Below are 17,539 nucleotides of genomic sequence, written 5' to 3' on the forward strand. Positions count from 1 at the left end.
CCGCAACGAAGGGCAACCCTAAAATTTTTTAGAAAAGGCTTTCACTCGACATTACGAGAACCTTCTCTTTATTCCAATTCTACTTTTTCAATGAAGACATTCCAAAATTATGGCTACCACTCCATGTAATCTATTACATTTGGATTCCTTTATTTCAGATGTTGGCCTGATATTAGGCAGTGAGGAACGTGTATGTCCAGTTGCCTGCACATACGAACATGAGCCAGTCTGTGGTAGAAGATGCGAATACATAACTTTTGATAATAAATGTGAACTGAACAAAGCAAATAAATGCGGCGCAAATCCACGTCAGTAAAACATTACTATGTTCTATTCTATTGCAGTTATTTGACAGGTATAATAATCAATAATAATATATATTTTTTTTTAGCATACACATATTATAAAAAAGGTGGATGCCCAATTGTAGAAGACAATTAATCCAATGAAAAAAAGGGACAAATTCTTTCGCTGTGAAAATGCTAATGTCATACTAATTTGTAAACCCTAATAAATTGTTACCAAACACAAATTATGTTTTATTCATTTGTAGATTTTCAATAATGCAAGTATTAGGTTATAAGTTTTCATAAAGAGAATAAAATACAATTTGATTTCTTGTAAGCACGAAAAAGTGGTTTTTATAAATTACTTTGGCTGTGAATGGAGAGCGTATCTTGTAAAAAAAACTTGCATCATGCTTGAAATTGCCAAAAGGTTTTTAACGATTTTCTTAAGATTTCATGAATCCATATAGGTTTTGTATTTATTTTTAAAAAATTTTATCTGGAAACATAATTTTCAGAGGAGTTCTGAGGGAAGTGATGTTAGACTCTCCTCAAACATGGCTTCAAATATTAAATTGGTCCCTAATTCCCTATTCGAAAGTTGAGTCCAAAGACACGTTGAGTGAGTATACATAGATGATGTTTTCGTCGCCTTAATCAGAAGGAAGTGAAGTTATGTACCCTACTTGTTGAGAGATATAGTTTGTAGCCTTACATAGTTTTTTTTTTTTAGCTAGTTTTTATTAGAGCTGCCAGTTTAATGAAAAATATCCCTGAGCTCCACTCATGGCAACAATAATACCTAATTTTAATAACAGTCTTTACAACCAAAACAGGTTATTCAAGTACATTTTTCCAAGTCGAAAACTCAATTTTAAAAATTGGTCAGCATCTACTACCTCCTATTTTGGAGCAAGAGAAAATACCAACAATAGATCAAACTGCCGATTAAAGTAACTTTCTGATTAATTTTTGTGTAGGTTTTCGAACATTAGTTTTCACGCTCTGTCTCTCTTTTTTAAGGTGCATCAAAATCCGAAATCATTGGCTCTGACAACATCCATACAGTGTTCTTTCGTTACAGATAATATTGGCCAGCACCGAACAGTGAGCTTTTAGAAGCTCCTTGGAAAAGAAAATTTAAGCTTTTCTAGTTAAAATAGATATTGGTAAATTAACTTGTTTTATTATAAAATAAAAGAACAAGTACCTTGCTAGTTTAAAACAATGTTATCTGTTTTACCTTACTATTGGACGAACATTATCAATGTGCTTCGTACTGTGGGTGCAGTATAAAAGAAACAAAGTTGTTATTTAATTAGCAGTTTATGTTTCTTATGATTTAAACAGAACTTATTGTGCAATGTACGGGAAATATGTGATTATTTTTGCTTTTTTCTGTAAGTATTCTACATATTCTAATAAAAGAGTTAGCTTCCAACTTCAAAAAAATGACTAAATTTAATTTTTGAGCCCATCTTTTTTACAATGGTGTTTCAAATATGTATGTAGTTTTGAAATAACCCATCAGATGCTAACATTTATTTGGCTCTCCTATTGGTTTCAATTATGCCACTGGAACGTGGATAGTTCTCCTTTTTAGCCACTTCCAATACACTTGTTTGAATTATCTGTAAGCTATATAATTACTATATTAGCTTATACCACATTCTACTATGATTAGCTTCTTTGTAAACTGTAATTGTAAGGAACTGACATGTCCCATTTATTTAGTCTAATAGATAAAAACACAACATTTCAACTAATTTCTAATTGTACTAATTTCTTGTAGTATTGGCTCAAGACCGGTTTGTTGAAGCCACTAAGAAGAAGTGTAATGATTACTGTTATGGTCCATATGAGCCAGTGTGTGCAGTCCGTTTGAATGCGTATAAAACTTTTTCAAATCGTTGTGGTGTTGATGTAATTAATGCATGTGTAGAATTCCCACGTAAGTACTAATTTGATTATTTATTATTAATTTATTAGAAAACTTCTAGTATTTTTCCATTCAGGAGTTGTACGGTTTATAAATGGTAGCATGTAGGGTTATCAGAAGTTATGTACATAGCCAGACAATTGATTTATAGGAGATGAAGGGCGAGAGCTTTAGCAGAGATGAACTTGGGTCTATTCACGGTCTATTATTATGTTATTGTTACCAATATTGATGAGTATTCATGTGTTAGGTCTCCTTCTCTATTCAACATTAGTTTTAAGATTTTTGCATGAAAAGTATAACATTGCTTTGAATTAACTTTTTTCTTAACAATAATTTTATATTTTAACGCAATATTTATTTTGTTTCAGCTTATGTAATTGTTGCAAATTGTTCGTGCAATTTTGAAACATTGGAAGTCCAATTTGAATAAAAATTAATTTAAAATGATCTAACTTATTTTATTGCAAATTTTTAATTAATATAATAATTCTTTCATGGATATTGTCCGCAAATTGATTCATTATAATAATTTGTTTATTAATTTTGTCAAATTGTTGCCTGCAAGTGCCTGTATCACAAGATACTAATAATACAATAATTTTTGCAACCTAAATTTGTTTAAATATGAGAGAGTTTTGTAAGTACCAATTCACGCCAGATATTATAATTCCCTCTACTCTTCCTTCATTCTTCTAGAAAGGACATTACAGACTTTAAATTAAATTTCAAGTATACTATAAAACATGAGTGTTAAGATTTTGCACACAGTAACCATCCGAAGCTGGACAGAATGAAAAAGAAACACGTTTACTATGACGAATGAAAACTTTCATTTTATTGAATTTCCTGGAACAACTATCTATTGTTTTTAAGATGATTGTTGAAAGACACTGATCTAAAAATACAAAAAAATAGAAAAAGATTTTGGAGCTTTGATGAAGCAGTATGATAATTAATGTTTTTCAGAAGAATTAGTTCAATAGTTTGCCGAATTTCGGGTAATATTTACAGTACAGAAGTGTTTAAGCGTTGTGTTTCCGTTAATTAATGGGTGATATAACTGCTACAACGAGTATATACTAGTTGAAGTTTTGTGTTAATGTGCAGTCTCCAGGTAAGTTGTTGTATCAAGGATTATGCCAAGGTAGCGCACTCCTTTATCCTTTTGTCTCCAGGAAATTTCCTGATTGTTGAGTTCTAGTAGACGTAGGGCTTCTCTTCTACATTTTAAAAGTCACTTTCCTTAAAGATACCTAGTCCTTGGCATCGAGAATAAATGTCTAACCTACTTCTAACATGGGTTGAATCTTTTTCCTTATGGGAAACCCAACTATACATATAATACTATATATATATTCCTTTAGAGAATATATAAAATATATATAAAATAAATAAAAGTAAACAGTCTCGAATTCTTGTATCCATAAAAATGGACGAGTAGACAGTTATCTCCGTACAACTTTAAATAACATTTCAAATGAAACACTCCATCTTCTCTTTTGAGTCAGACATTATTTTCCATCTCTGTTTATTTATTTCATCTATTATTTAATGTTTTCTTTTTTGTGTTCCTACTCTCTCTTATTTATTAAACCGGTTTTTAATAAAGCTACATTCAAAAAAACATAAGGAAAAACTGCTATTAAATTCATGGAACAACTAACATGCAGGAATTCATTTTATCTATTTATAACTTTTAAATAATATCACTAAGAAATTTTATAAATCAATTTTAAATAGCACTTTTGAATTCTGCAATACGTAGCTTATTTTATAAAAATTGCTCTTTATTTATTATTATTATTATTATTTTTGTAAATAATTCGTGGTTTTGTGGGCAAATGACTTGTCAATAAACACGCTCTCTTGTATCTTCTTTCCCAAAATAACACAACTTTTGATCAAGCAGACAGAGGTGCCTTGATATTTGTTACTGACTTCATTTGAACATTAATTTGGTACAGCTTCCAGAAATATTTCTTATTCTATAATCAAAGTTATTTATATTTTTACAAAAGGTCACCTCCTCTGAAACCTCATTGTTCCAGTCTTTTGTATACTCGAAACTATTTTGCTTGCCCCCTAATGATTGCCACAAATAAGCTGAATAAAGAAGTGCTGCGTATCGCCCAGGGAGCGCCGTGGTTCATACGAAGTGAAAGGATCTACAGGCAATTTAAAGTACACTTTAACAAAAAATAGGTAACATACATATTTCTAGAGAACCGATCTTCCTAATAGAGAATAGTCATCACAACCGAATCGGAGAGAAAACAGATAGTCAACGACTAATACCTTTTTAATTGATATTATCTTGTTGTTATGTTAAAAAGTTGTTGATATTTATCACCGGCTTGAACTTTATCTTAAGATTTTCTTTATATTTAATTGCGTCAATAAAAACAGTACAACGTAGTTTGCAGTTAAGGTCACAAATGTTTAAGCTTTTTCTGTTGATTTAGCCTATTCTACCTTATTTTTCAGACCATATGCTATTTATTATTGAGAATATGATTTCAACGTACCTAGCTGGCTTAAGATATATTCCATAATTTATGTTATCACATTTAGAGTACAGCTTTCAGTGTATATATCTGACTTACACTTTCTTTTGTTTATCGATTAACGGGGATGAAATGATGCCTTGGCCTGAGCGTCGGAACCGTACATTCAAAACTGGACAGTTCCGATCAAATTGTGACTTATGGTAAGCCTATTTGTAATTTTATGGAACCGTTATCGAGTAAATTACATAATAATGCTATAAAAACGTACAGTGGTAAAACGAATTGATAAAATATTGCCTCTTAACCATATTAGATCTAGTTCATAAATCAACTTCCTTGGAAATAGATTGTTCCACTTAGAAAATGTTCTTGAATGCTCATCAAGTGATTGTTGTTCGATAGAACTGGACTCTGAAATACTTTAAGGAAAAGCAGTCTGCGTGTTGGCACATGAAGTAAGGTCAGCTTGGGGCTTGGGCAGTTCGTGCGATAGTTTATTAAAGGAAAATCCGCCTAATTTGAACCATTGGAAATTCTCAGAACTCCACTTCTTGTTGCTTTTCCTGTCTCGCCTACAGGCAGCAAAAAGCACCTTAACATTCGGCCAAAAATATCTTCTTCTTTTTTTTAAGGTTTTTCCTCTAGAATACAGGGTGGAACCCACTTTTCTAAAATCAGTTAACGACACTTCCACAAGTATCAGGGTTTGTTTTCTTTATAAAACAAACTTCGTTTATCCACCTCTAATTCCCTGAAGATTTGATCTTTTTGATGAAAAAGTTTGTCGAAGTTAAAAGTAAAACTAAAACTTTGGAAACATTGTATACATTATGAATAGTTTATTCTCCTTAATGAACTTTACTGAATTAAATGTATTGCTCTCTTTGAATAAGTAATTTAAAAACAGCTATTTTAAATAATAATGTCTTGGATAAGCCAAAACTTGCTACCGAAATGTATCTCATTAAATTAGTTTGCAATATCTAACCACAGTTGGTTAAGTTCTAAGTTTATTTTTTATATTTATTAATATTTTATACAATTAATTATTTAATTTATTAATAAACTTATTTTAGTACTCTAGCAAAACTAGAGTTTAAACAAAATATTCCTCTCCACATTTCTTGCAGTTTTCCTTAAACTAAATATATGGTTCTCATCATATCTAGAGCTATGCAGCTGGATTTAAATCATCCCCTCCTGGGCATGCTCTAAACCAGTTATATATGGCTTCTACATGAAGCGTTTCATATAACCACCAACTAATCAACAGTGACAATGAAATTAAGTTTTTCAATTCTAAGTGTAGCTGTCATCGCTGTATTCTGTAAGTAACCAAAACTGTTTAGTAATTTTCTTTTATTTTTATATAACAGTCGTTGAAGACTTTTCAAGTGATTTAAAATAATTCTTAGAGGAGGACGTTCAGGTTCAAGCGGCTTCTAACAAACATGAGCAGATCCCAAAAATATAATTAAAGTTGAGCTAACCGCCTTTTGGGTTTTAATACAATTTTTTCTCCTCATCTAGACAATTTAGGAAAAACATTTCGTGGTGCAATAGGAGGAATAAGGCTTATTTTTAGTGAACCATGCTCGTACTGTACAACTTTTACTCTCTTTCGTTGCCGGAGAAAAATTCTTTGCTGATTTAAGTTTTACAAACTAAACAAAGACACAAATAGACTTTGACTCTGAATTAATTATAATTCAGCATAACAACACCCTCACAGTTCATCTTATCCAAAACATAATATTCATTTTAATAATTTTAATTCGATCTGTCAACGGCGCCCAGCTGTTTCGCTAATCTGATTTACATCAGAGCCGGAGTATACTGTTGGGAACTGCTATATTTGTCTGAGATCAACCGAATGTAGAAGTGTCCAGCTTACTAAAGACTAGATCATTCAATGCAGTTTACCTCTTCTTTCAAAAAGCTTCTGTTCAATTATCAATGATATTTACAAACTTTTCTTTTTTACCGACTAAATAAGTTTAATTTGATTTTGTGACGATTAATTATTTATTTTTGCTACTTCTTGAATCTGTTTTTTGTTTGTCTCATTCTTTTAAAACTCTACTTTTATAGTGACAATATGCTTATTTGAATATGGTGAAGCACGTTGCGGTATTGCATGCACATATGATTTTAGACCTGTTTGTGGAAAACGAGGCTCATCAAAACGAACTTTCTCAAATCGCTGTGAACTGAACAGAGAAAATAAATGCAATAATTCAGGCAGAGGTAATTAATATTGTTCTATATATATTAATATTGTTCCATATTTCTGACATTCATTTTGCATCTATGAAATGCTTATATTTAGTTATTTTGAGAATTACTTATTTATTCCCAAACTGTCTTTTATCAAATTTCACTTAAGCTGAATTCACAGGAGTATAATCTAATTTCTGTATTTATATTTATTTTAGATTGGGTATTGGTATCCAACAAAGCGTGCCATTAAAGTCGACAGCACCATCTGTTTGAATTAATATATTCTGAAATACTTCATTACACATGTAACTAAATGGTAAATTTGCATTACTAAAATCTATACTATTAAATAGCACAATTTGTATGATTTCATTTCGTACATTTAAGTAGTCGGGGCAGCGAGTAATTTGAACTTTATAGTGGTCTATAAAACTCACTGCCTGGGAGTTATCTTAAAGGAAGTGCAACAGAACTCTGAAAAGATGTTAGATGAAGACAAACTTTTTTTTAAAAAAAAACAAACATAAAATTAACTTTCAACTTTTGAAAACTATGTCTTGAAATTACATTCATTGATTAATTTTAAAAGAAAGTTTCCTCGAAGGAAGGTATTTGTGCTTCTCTTAATTGCAATTTTTGAGAATTCTTAGATTCTATTACGATGTTTTGTTACTGTGATTAAAATATATTGCTTAATTCCGCAAAATACTGTCACTTATCTAAGAGGATTAATGTCAGAGAAAACATTTATTATTTCTAAACATTATTATTAGTTATTATTTCTACTCTGAACTTCCACGAGGTTACAGTGGCTTTCTTCCACTACTTTTTTTTACGCTGCTTTCATGAGATAAGATATCTAGAGCGCCGCATACGGGTTTATTCCTTCCTATAAATAACGCTATGGCAAATGAATTGAACCAGTATTAAGTGTACTGTGATCAGTGACAGAGTGCAGGAGCGAGAATCTGGGAAGTCTATATTTTGATTTTATTCTGCCCAGAGAATTTATAAATGCTTCTAGCGCATCTTGACTCATTATAGTTTGTTCTTCAGCAGAAACAATTAGCTCTACTTCTAATTTTTTAAAATGTTGTGTCTCAGTTCTCAAAGAACTTCAAACCCTTAAGCATTTTGGTGCCTTAAGCCTTTTTTTGTTAATGAGTGAAATGTAAAAAATAAATTTTAGCTACTTTTATTCTAACCAGTTTTAAGGAAAGTACTAAAACTGTGTAAAACTGTATACTTAGATTTGTAACCTTACATTATATTTTGATTTCTATTCTCATTTTCACTAATTTTTATGTTTTTATACCCTTTCTACATAGATTTGTTTACTATATTTTTAATATTACAAATATTACTACATTTTGTATAAATTATATACTACATAAAATCATCCCTTTTTGAGAAAAAAAAGGCTATAATTCATTACTTTATTCTGTTAATGCCTACAAACTTGTACCTTAAGATTACATTAAAACAAACAAAATCCTAATGAAATAATTCAGTTAATGACGAACTTTCCTTGCATTTTTGAATTTAATTAATAAATAATTTATTTTTAATCTGACATTAAATATATACATAAAGAGCTCAAAACAAATTATTTAGATATGCTATGAAAAGGTAAGGAAATAAAAGACCTTATATAATGTTTATACATAATATAACAATAATAGAAATAATAATAATATAAGGGAAGGGATTAGCACACTGCAGCTGAATATCAGCATTATTTTCACCGATCCCAAATAAATCATTCTAAATCGTATACTTGTCTGAAAGTACAGAATTGTGTTATTTCTGTGTTTAAAGATGTAATTATTTATACTAGCCTGTACAGACTTAGTGTCTGTATTTATATATTTTTTTTTTCTTGTACACACAGCAAAATATTAATTTAAAAGACTTTAGTATTTTACCGAAACTCAAGGACCAACATTTTATGGAAGATCGGCCCCTCCCCTTTTTGACCCATTAAATCGATAGTTAAATGTATTTGTCTTTAGGCAAACTTCAGTTAACTGATGGCTAAGCCATATGACGTCTTAGATTCTTTTGTGAGCATTAAGTTCACACTAAATTTTATAAATATCAGATTGAAGAAAATTTTTCACATATTAATAGAATCAACTTCACCACAGCAAATCATTGGTTCTCAGCAGACGTTCACAAGAAATTGATAAAATCATTTAATTGAGTTATTACTTTTTTGAAGTGCCAATAATATTTTATGAGAGCCATAAAAAGGAGGAGAAATTAGTTCAACAGATAATTTAATTACCCATTATAAGCCTTACATACTATAAGCCTTGTAATAAACCTTACGTTCCTTATATACCTTATTCCATGAATTTGAAGGGTTACTGAGTCCAGAGAATAAATCTCCCAGGGTTCTAGTTCTGTTTGCGTGAAAATGAAGCAATTTTTATTGATATTAGCATTTCTTCTAACAACATTTTTGGGTTTGTATAATCATATTTTATTTAGAAATAATAGTTTTTATTTTTACTATCTCTAACTTACGGCGAATTGCGATTGTCCGCGTATCATAAGAACTTATTCTCTTCGAATCATTTTGAGTTCCCTCTGTACGAAAAAATGTTTTAACACAAGGTCTGAAATTTCTCAAAAAGCTACATATCATTTTACTTATACAAACTAATTTTTTATTAGAGTCAATTTCCTTGCGTGAGTTACGGTATGAGAAAGCCGTGTTAGCTCGACCGATTTGCTGTTGTCTGCCTTTCTTCTTCCGCTTGTGCGTATCATTTTTTTTTTTTCACCTCTTCATCCGGCTATCTATACTTTGAGCAATAAAAATTGGAAATCGTTCAAAAATTAATTAGTTAAGTATTTGCTGCCTGTTCATATCTGAACCTAGACGCCCTATTGAATACAAAATAAAAGGACACCCAGTTTTGTAAAATGATTTTCTAATACAACAAAATCAAGTGTTAACTTCTTAATTATTATTTTACCAAACTACCCAATTGCAGTTATTTTTGAACAATTTCCAATTTTTAACATTTAAAGTTCGCTAAAGTAGAGACGCCTTAGGGAAAGGAAAATCTAGTTCATGATCCTGACTTGGCAGATCAGTTCTATTGATTGCCGGATGAAGAGATGACATAAAATATACTCATGCGCAAGCCGAAGAAAAAGTTTTGGCAGACATTTTCTTTAAGGAAGAGTCTTCCTACCAGAGCGCTAATTTCGCACTAAACTGTCGCTGTAAATAATGCAATAGTTTCTTTGTAGTTTTCATTGTATTTCTTCGAGTTTTATTCATAAGACTTTCTAATTTTAGTTTTTTATGAAACAACATTAAAAGCAAAAGATTAGCTCACTGGTTAGCGCAATGTATTCCCACTTAGTGATTCCGGGTTATCCTTACATAGTTTAAACAACCCTTATACAATTGTCCTACCGGACAGTTTAAATATGCAAAAGTAGAGACTGGTTACATGTTTAGTTTGAAACGAAAAAGAAGAAGTTATTTTTACGAAAATACGATAGTTTGATAAAAATAAAGTGAAAATATAATTCTTTCTTAGCAGCAAGAGTGGGTGGCGCAGGGAAATGCCCAATTCACATTTGCTCTGTGTTAGACTACGACCCTGTTTGTGCCAGAGACATCGTCAAGAAAAATAAAAGATCATTTGGAAATGAGTGCGAAATGGCTAGATACAATTGTAAATCAAAAAAACCAGGTAAGTGTGAAGTTGAAGTAAATGTTAAATATAGAATATATTACTTGAAAAAAAAAAGTGCATTCACTAATTATTACTAGATAGTAGTGGCAAACGTTTACCTAAATGTTTGATTAATTCAATTACGCACAAGAAACTGTAAAAACTATTAATTTAATGTATAAATTTCGTACACCAATTTCTTTTCTTAAACCTCCTTAACAAAAACTTACAGATTAAAAAGTTAGGTGTAAGGGTTGATTAAAAAGATACACAAATCAGCCAGTACTTAACATTTCATAAATACTTACGATTATGTCCTTCTCTTACAAAACCACTCTTTTTAGCAGGGTATTTTTACCAGTTACATCATTTCTTGACTTTTACGTGTTTTAATCGTTGTATTCACACATATTTTTTTTTACTAGTAATAATGCATAATCATTTATTTTAATCGTAATATTACAATATTTAATAAATGACTAAAACTTACTTCGGTAGTTTTAAATTATTTATTTATTAGCATGTTACACTGAAACGAACACATACTTCCCAAAATTCGTAATTAATACTATTTTAACCGCTTAAGAAATTAACTTAGTCTTCTATTGGATCCAGATTGTGTTATTCTGTTACAACGCCAGTATTTTACTATACTTTTTAGCTGGTAAAATACATCTGCCACTCAAAAGCAGTAGAGCTGGTCTCTATTATTGAATCTGAAACTTCATTGTTTTTATTTTATGCCAACCTGACTATTTAATATTCCCTTGAATACAGCTTACTTGAATTTAATAAAAGAAAATTAATTTTCTAATAACCATAGGTTAGTAACCATAATTAACCATCATTAGGTTGATAACCATATATAAAACTATTTATTTTTGTTGTAGGGTATGAGTTAATTTCCAGAGGTCTGTGTACTAAGAAATTATAAAGTTTTCTGGGCAGTTTTACAGAACTGATTACACTAACATATAACTAAATTAGCAAAAGTATATGTGTATTATTTCTTGTCACCCCATTTTTGTATTAGCAATTTATTTTAGTACCTTTCAATAAATAAAAATTGTATTTGTAATATTAATGGTATTTTTATAAAATACATGTACAGGGTGATTCATTTAAAACGCACCAATCGCTAATAACATTTTAGGGAAGCGAAATTTCGATAAAACCCATGAAGAAAACTACATGTTTTTTATAGTCTCCTTTTTAAATTTACCATCGCCGATGCTGTACCTTCATTTTGGCGGAGTTACGGTCAAAAATCTGATTGGGGTTTCATAAGAACCACTGGTTTTGACAATGATTTTGAAAACTATATAAAAAATTGTGAAAAATGACGTTGACCACGTTTCGATATCCCTAATATTAGTCGAGATATTTAAGATCAAATTTACAATTTTATCTATTCGTGAACGGTTTTCAATATTAATTTTCCACCAGAAGTACACGTTTTGGGAGGTCTTCTGACTGCAAAAAATATTATTTGAGACTCAAAGAACAAAAATAATGAGAATTTTAGAGATTCTAATGATTTTGAATTAAATGATAGGGGTTTAAGTTTAGTGAATATCTTTGAAGATTTCGGTTTAGTTCTGTGCAATGGGCGCTCTGTTAGCGATTCACCCGCAAATTATACTTATCTGTGTAAATTGGGTTGTAGTGTGATAGATCTGGTCTGGGTTTCAATGGGTACAGTTGATTTAGTTAATGATTTTTTTATTGAAAATATCTCTAATTACTCCGACCACTGCTTTTGTATCTTAGAAATAAATACTCCCGGTGTTTCAATTTCTAAAAAAATTAGCCTTCAAAAAAGTACAGAACTAACTTACACGCATATTATTGACAGAAGTATTCCAAATCTATCGCAATTTAGTTATTGTATGGAAAATAGTTCAAATATTTATTTTAATAGCAATAATGTTAATGATCTGTATGACAATTTTTATTTGACCATTGTGCTATGCAATTGTAAAAAATCTAATCTAATGTAATTGTAAAAAAACACTATAACCCTATTAGGATACACAATAATAAACAATGGTATACTAAAGATTGCCAATTACTTAAACAAAAATTGAATAAGATGTTTAAAGTGTATCGCAAATTTAAACTCAATTCTGATTTAAATAGATATTTAGAGTTAAAGAAACAGTATAGAGCATTAATAAAAAATAATAAATTTTCATTCGCTCAACAGGTGAAAGGCTCCCTTAGAAACTTAAATAATCCCTCAGAATTTTGGTCATAAATAAATTTCGCCAGAAGAAGTCGCTCAGAAAGTGTCCTATATCATTGTTATATTGGGAGCAGTTTTATCAGAACGTTATGCCCACTAAACCCCAGTTAGATATCAATTTTTTTGGCTTTGTTCACCCCTATTTTGATCAGGAAATATCTCTCGAAGAGCTATTAAACAGTATAACCTACTGCAAAAACAATAAGGCCGTAGGCTTGGACTTAGTACCAAACCAATGCTTTAAACATCTCTCCTCTGCCTGGCTTCATTACCTGCTTAATTTATTTAATAAGCTTTTGGCAAAACGAAGATATTCCCAAAAGTTGGAGTAAAATAAAAATGCGACTTTTTCATAAGAAAGGTGATGTTAATGACCCTTTAAACTACAGAGCTATTGCTATTTTTAATACCATTTCCAAAATATTTACTTACATAATTTATAATAGACTCTATGCATGGGCTGAATTCAATAAATTAATTCCGGAAGAACAGATGGGCTTCAGGAAGGGAAGAGGATGTCGAGATGCAGTGTTTACTTTGTCGGCAATGATTTCTATTCAATTGAGGATAAAAAGAAGCAAACGTTTTGGAATATTTATAGATTTCAGAAGAGCCTTCGATACTGTACAACACAATAAATTATGGCACAAGTTGAACAGTTTCGGAATCTGCGGTGGGGCCTTGCGAATTTTAATGGCCATGTATGACCAGTCTGTTATGTTGTTGTCCCAGGGGAATCAGCTTTCCTCAGAGATACCGGTTAATGAAGGTGTACTTCAGGGCAAAGTCTTGAGCCCTTTACTCTTTGCACTTTTTACCTCGGATATGGTCGAATACTTTGCCTTGAATGGAGCTAAAGGTTTCAGCCTAAATTCCATAAGAGATGTAAATATGATTATGCATGCCGATGACACCGTCCTTCTGAGTACCTCCTGGACTGATGCTCAGTTTAATTTAAAATTGTTGGAAAAATATTGTGACTGTAATAGAGTCAACCCTAATTAAAATTTCATAGTTCCATTTCATAAAGGTGGTCGTTTGCCTAAATATCGAAACCTTATTTACAAAAATTCTCATATTAATATTTCTAATAAAATCACTTATTTAGGAGATCCATTCTCTTCTTCAGCGGTGTTTAGAATTGCAACAAAGCATTTTCTGAGTAAATTTATGTGTGCTAACTCAACCGTTATGAATATTTTAGCAAAAACGCAATCAGATTCCTGGGGTTCTAAAGTTTCACTGTTTGAGTCTCTCGCTGAAAGTGTATTGTTATACCTGTCTGAAGTATGGGGCTGTCAATATGCTAATGAAGTGGAGCGTGGGCAATTAATTTTTTTCAAAACTATTGAGATTGCCCCCCCTCAACCACCAATGCATATATTCGACTGGAGACTGGAAGAATCCATTGTAAACTTAAAATTTTCAAACGTATGGTAGGGTGGTGGATTCAACTATTAGCCATGGAAGAGGAGAGGCTCCCTAAACTTTATTACTCCAGACTGATAGATTTTGAAGCTAATAATTTGCCTTTCAACTGGTATACACAATTAAAACTTGATAACCATGAGCTTTGAGTACCTCCTAAATAACCAAAACTTACATTCCGTTAAATCATATAAAAATGATATGCTACAAAGTTTTCATAATCACTTACTTTCTCTTGATATCGACTCCGTTACTAACAGCTCTTATAATACCTTTTATAGGCATATAAGTCAGGTGGGTGCCTTTGAAACATATCTAACTCTTAATTGCAACATAGAAAAGCTTAGAGCTATAGCTCAAATTCATTTGTCAGGAACTAAATTTTGCAGAATTCATTTTAGGCGCAAAAAATATTATTTTTACCCCCTCGAATTTTGTTCGCATTGCAGAGAAAATCATTTAGATGACTTTCCTCATTTTTTGTTTAAATGTCATGCATTTTCTTCACAAAGAAATAAATACTTAGTTAATTTCTTAAAACATGGCGCGTCACCTGAAGAGCTAATGATAATTTTTTTTCAAAGTATAGATTTAAATGCTTTATATAAATTTCTTATTAATACATTAAAACTAAGAAATGCTACGGACCAAGATTAAATTCATCTAAGATAATTAAATAAAAAGTTTTATAATAAATAAGTAATTTCAGTTTGTCTGTTTAATTAAGTCACTATGTCAGATGGTTTATTGTTTGTCAATATTTTGCACTCTAGATATTATTATGATTTTTCTTTTCTTGTTTACTATACTATACTATCGGACTTTTATGTTATTATCAAGTGTAATGTCTACGACTGAGTTATGTTCATTTTTTTGAGTTCTGTAGAAGTGTTATTTTTTTCATTTTTGTACTTTTTTCATGTTCTTCTTTTTTTATAAATTTGTATTGGCTTTCCACTCCTTTGCCATAGAATCGTATTTTCTAGTGCAACAAAAAAAAGAAAAAAGAGAAGTAGTAACCCTAAAGACTTCATAAGATTTAGGAAATTAAGTGCTGTTTTCTTTATTTAGTTTAATTTCTTATTTAACTTAAATCAGGTTACAGTCTAGATCAAAGCTTCATTTTCGTCAGTCCAATTATTTTTCGGTTCTTTACAAAAATGAATTCCATTCATTTAAATGAACATGATCCACTGAGAATTTTAAAATTATAATTTGCGAACTAACAATTGTTTATTTAAAAATTGTACAAGTGGTGCCAATGCTATCTAGCAACAGTTCTTAAAACCATACTTGTTCTTAAAAGGTCTACTAGATAGCATGGGCATGCACTTTTGCACTTATAATTTATTGGATGACACTAATAATGTTGAAACGTTGTAATATTTGCTTACTTTGTAATAAAATTGAGAATTTTAGGTTGAAGTTTTGGCTGAAGGAAGTGTTCGCAGTGCAAATAGTTTTTTTTTAATGTAAAAATTACTAGAATATTTATGTAGTTATGTTTTGATTTAACAAAATTACAATTTAGGGAAACGCTTTCTAGCTATATTTGCTCTTCAAGCTTGTAATAAATAAAAAGTTCACCTGGTAATGCGTACAACTTAATTACTTAATGTATATTGTGGTAAATAATTATTCATAAACTGGCAAGAATAGTGTTTTCATCTTTTTAATGGTTTTACTGTTTAATTGTTTAATTAATGTTTAATTGTTAATGTACAATGTGGAAGGGATAATGACAGTAGTGTTAAGTGCATTTCGAGAATCTGGATCTAGTGTACTAAATTACAGACAATGAAATCTTTCAAACACATCCGTTCATTTAATGATGAACTAGATATTCTTATGTAGCTGGAAACGTGAAAAATCTGCTTCATCTATTCTTTGGTATCAATCGAGTTTCTAAAAGTACTGACCGGAGTATCTTGAAGACATAAAACGTACTACCTTATATGAACGCTCATGAAGTCCAAGGATTGCGCCCTTGTTCACGTATACAAGGTCATGAATGTCATCTTGAATAGTTTGCAATGATGGATGTTTAGTTGTCAGAAGATCCAGTCTAGAAAGACTGGAAGAATGTGATCTGGACCGACGAAATTGAATTTACCTACAATTTATTTTAGGGTATGCACTTACGATAATTACGAAGTGATTTACACAAGCCGACATTGGCTAAATGTTTATTGTTTTATTGAGAATCCACATGAACCAACATGCTTCTACAAGGATGAAGCACTAAGAGTAATTATTATCTTCACTTTCTCACCAATATTCGATGGGGATACTTAAAAAACGATGTAAAGTCAGATTTTTCATAACTTTTTACCCCATTAAAACATATCATTTTTACATAGGTTTATAAAAATTCAGCTGAAATTACATTTTTTGAACTAAGATAGAGAATAATAGATCTTGCAACTCACTTGAAGCCGAATTGATTTTTTTGGCCTAAGGGATGCTTACAAACATTGCCACACTATAACCACTGCTTTTGCAGGACCCTATTTGTATCTCTCGAATTTTTCTTTCATCCACGAAACCATCGATTATAAATAACTGGATTGATCAAATTTGTTGTAGAGCTAGCAATAGGTAAATTAGATTTAACATGACCTATTATTATAAGCATTGTAATAATGGTGCATTCATTTACTTATTTGCAACTTTTGTGTGTCCAGCTTTCTTGTTGATAGCTTCTGTTATGTTTAGGTGAGTCAAAAAATAAATAAATAAATAACTATAAATAGTTGTAACAACCCAATTAGTTTCTTATATCGATGAATGTTTTTCCTCCACTCTTTATTCGGCAGTTAAGTTTACTTAGTACTTGTTCTGTTTAAAGATGTGTTTTGTTTAATAAAAGGAAGATTGTCTTACTTGATTATACAGGATTTAATGTTAAGCATATCTAATTTATCCAATACTTGAAATGAATATATTTTATTTTCAAATATTTGACAATAGCACTACATTCTTTTCAGAGGTAACCTCGTTTCAACAAGGAAAATAAAAGCATTTATTAATTTAGGAAATCCCTCTCTTTCCTGGAGGAATACCCACTACTATGATTTAGAGCTCCCTTCCGAATAAGAGAAATCAATAGGCTTTATCAGGACAATTCTGATAGAACTGAAACAGAGAGTAACATGTGCAGCTTAAGCAATAGAAGTGTTCAAGATAAATATGTAGTTATTTGACATTGACAT

General features: G+C 30.7%; 2 protein-coding genes across 3 annotated transcripts; both read left to right on the top strand.

The window, feature by feature from the left end:
• Nucleotides 1-5,909: 5,909 nt before the first annotated feature.
• LOC141458553 (vasotab-like) lies at nucleotides 5,910-8,247 on the top strand. The gene is made up of 3 exons (XM_074136687.1): nucleotides 5,910-6,063; nucleotides 6,828-6,983; nucleotides 7,172-8,247. Exons 1-3 carry the CDS (start codon nucleotides 6,015-6,017, stop codon nucleotides 7,204-7,206), a joined length of 240 nt encoding a protein of 79 aa, XP_073992788.1. The 5' UTR covers nucleotides 5,910-6,014; the 3' UTR covers nucleotides 7,207-8,247.
• Nucleotides 8,248-9,268: 1,021 nt separating this feature from the next.
• On the top strand, nucleotides 9,269-15,921 carry LOC141458548 (Kazal peptide Pr13a-like). Of its 2 annotated transcripts, none has more exons than XM_074136682.1 (3): nucleotides 9,269-9,424; nucleotides 10,520-10,672; nucleotides 11,545-15,921. In XM_074136682.1, exons 1-3 carry the CDS (start codon nucleotides 9,376-9,378, stop codon nucleotides 11,586-11,588), a joined length of 246 nt encoding a protein of 81 aa, XP_073992783.1. In that variant the 5' UTR covers nucleotides 9,269-9,375; the 3' UTR covers nucleotides 11,589-15,921. The 2 variants fall into 2 exon arrangements, with proteins under 2 accessions (XP_073992783.1, XP_073992782.1); XM_074136681.1 differs by having other exon boundaries at nucleotides 9,275-9,424; nucleotides 10,517-10,672.
• The last annotated feature ends 1,618 nt before the right edge of the window (nucleotides 15,922-17,539 follow it).

This window comes from Rhodnius prolixus, unplaced genomic scaffold (assembly GCF_049639745.1).
Source record: "Rhodnius prolixus isolate KJV_2025 unplaced genomic scaffold, Rpr scaffold_5, whole genome shotgun sequence".
Taxonomy (NCBI): Eukaryota; Metazoa; Arthropoda; class Insecta; order Hemiptera; family Reduviidae; genus Rhodnius; species Rhodnius prolixus.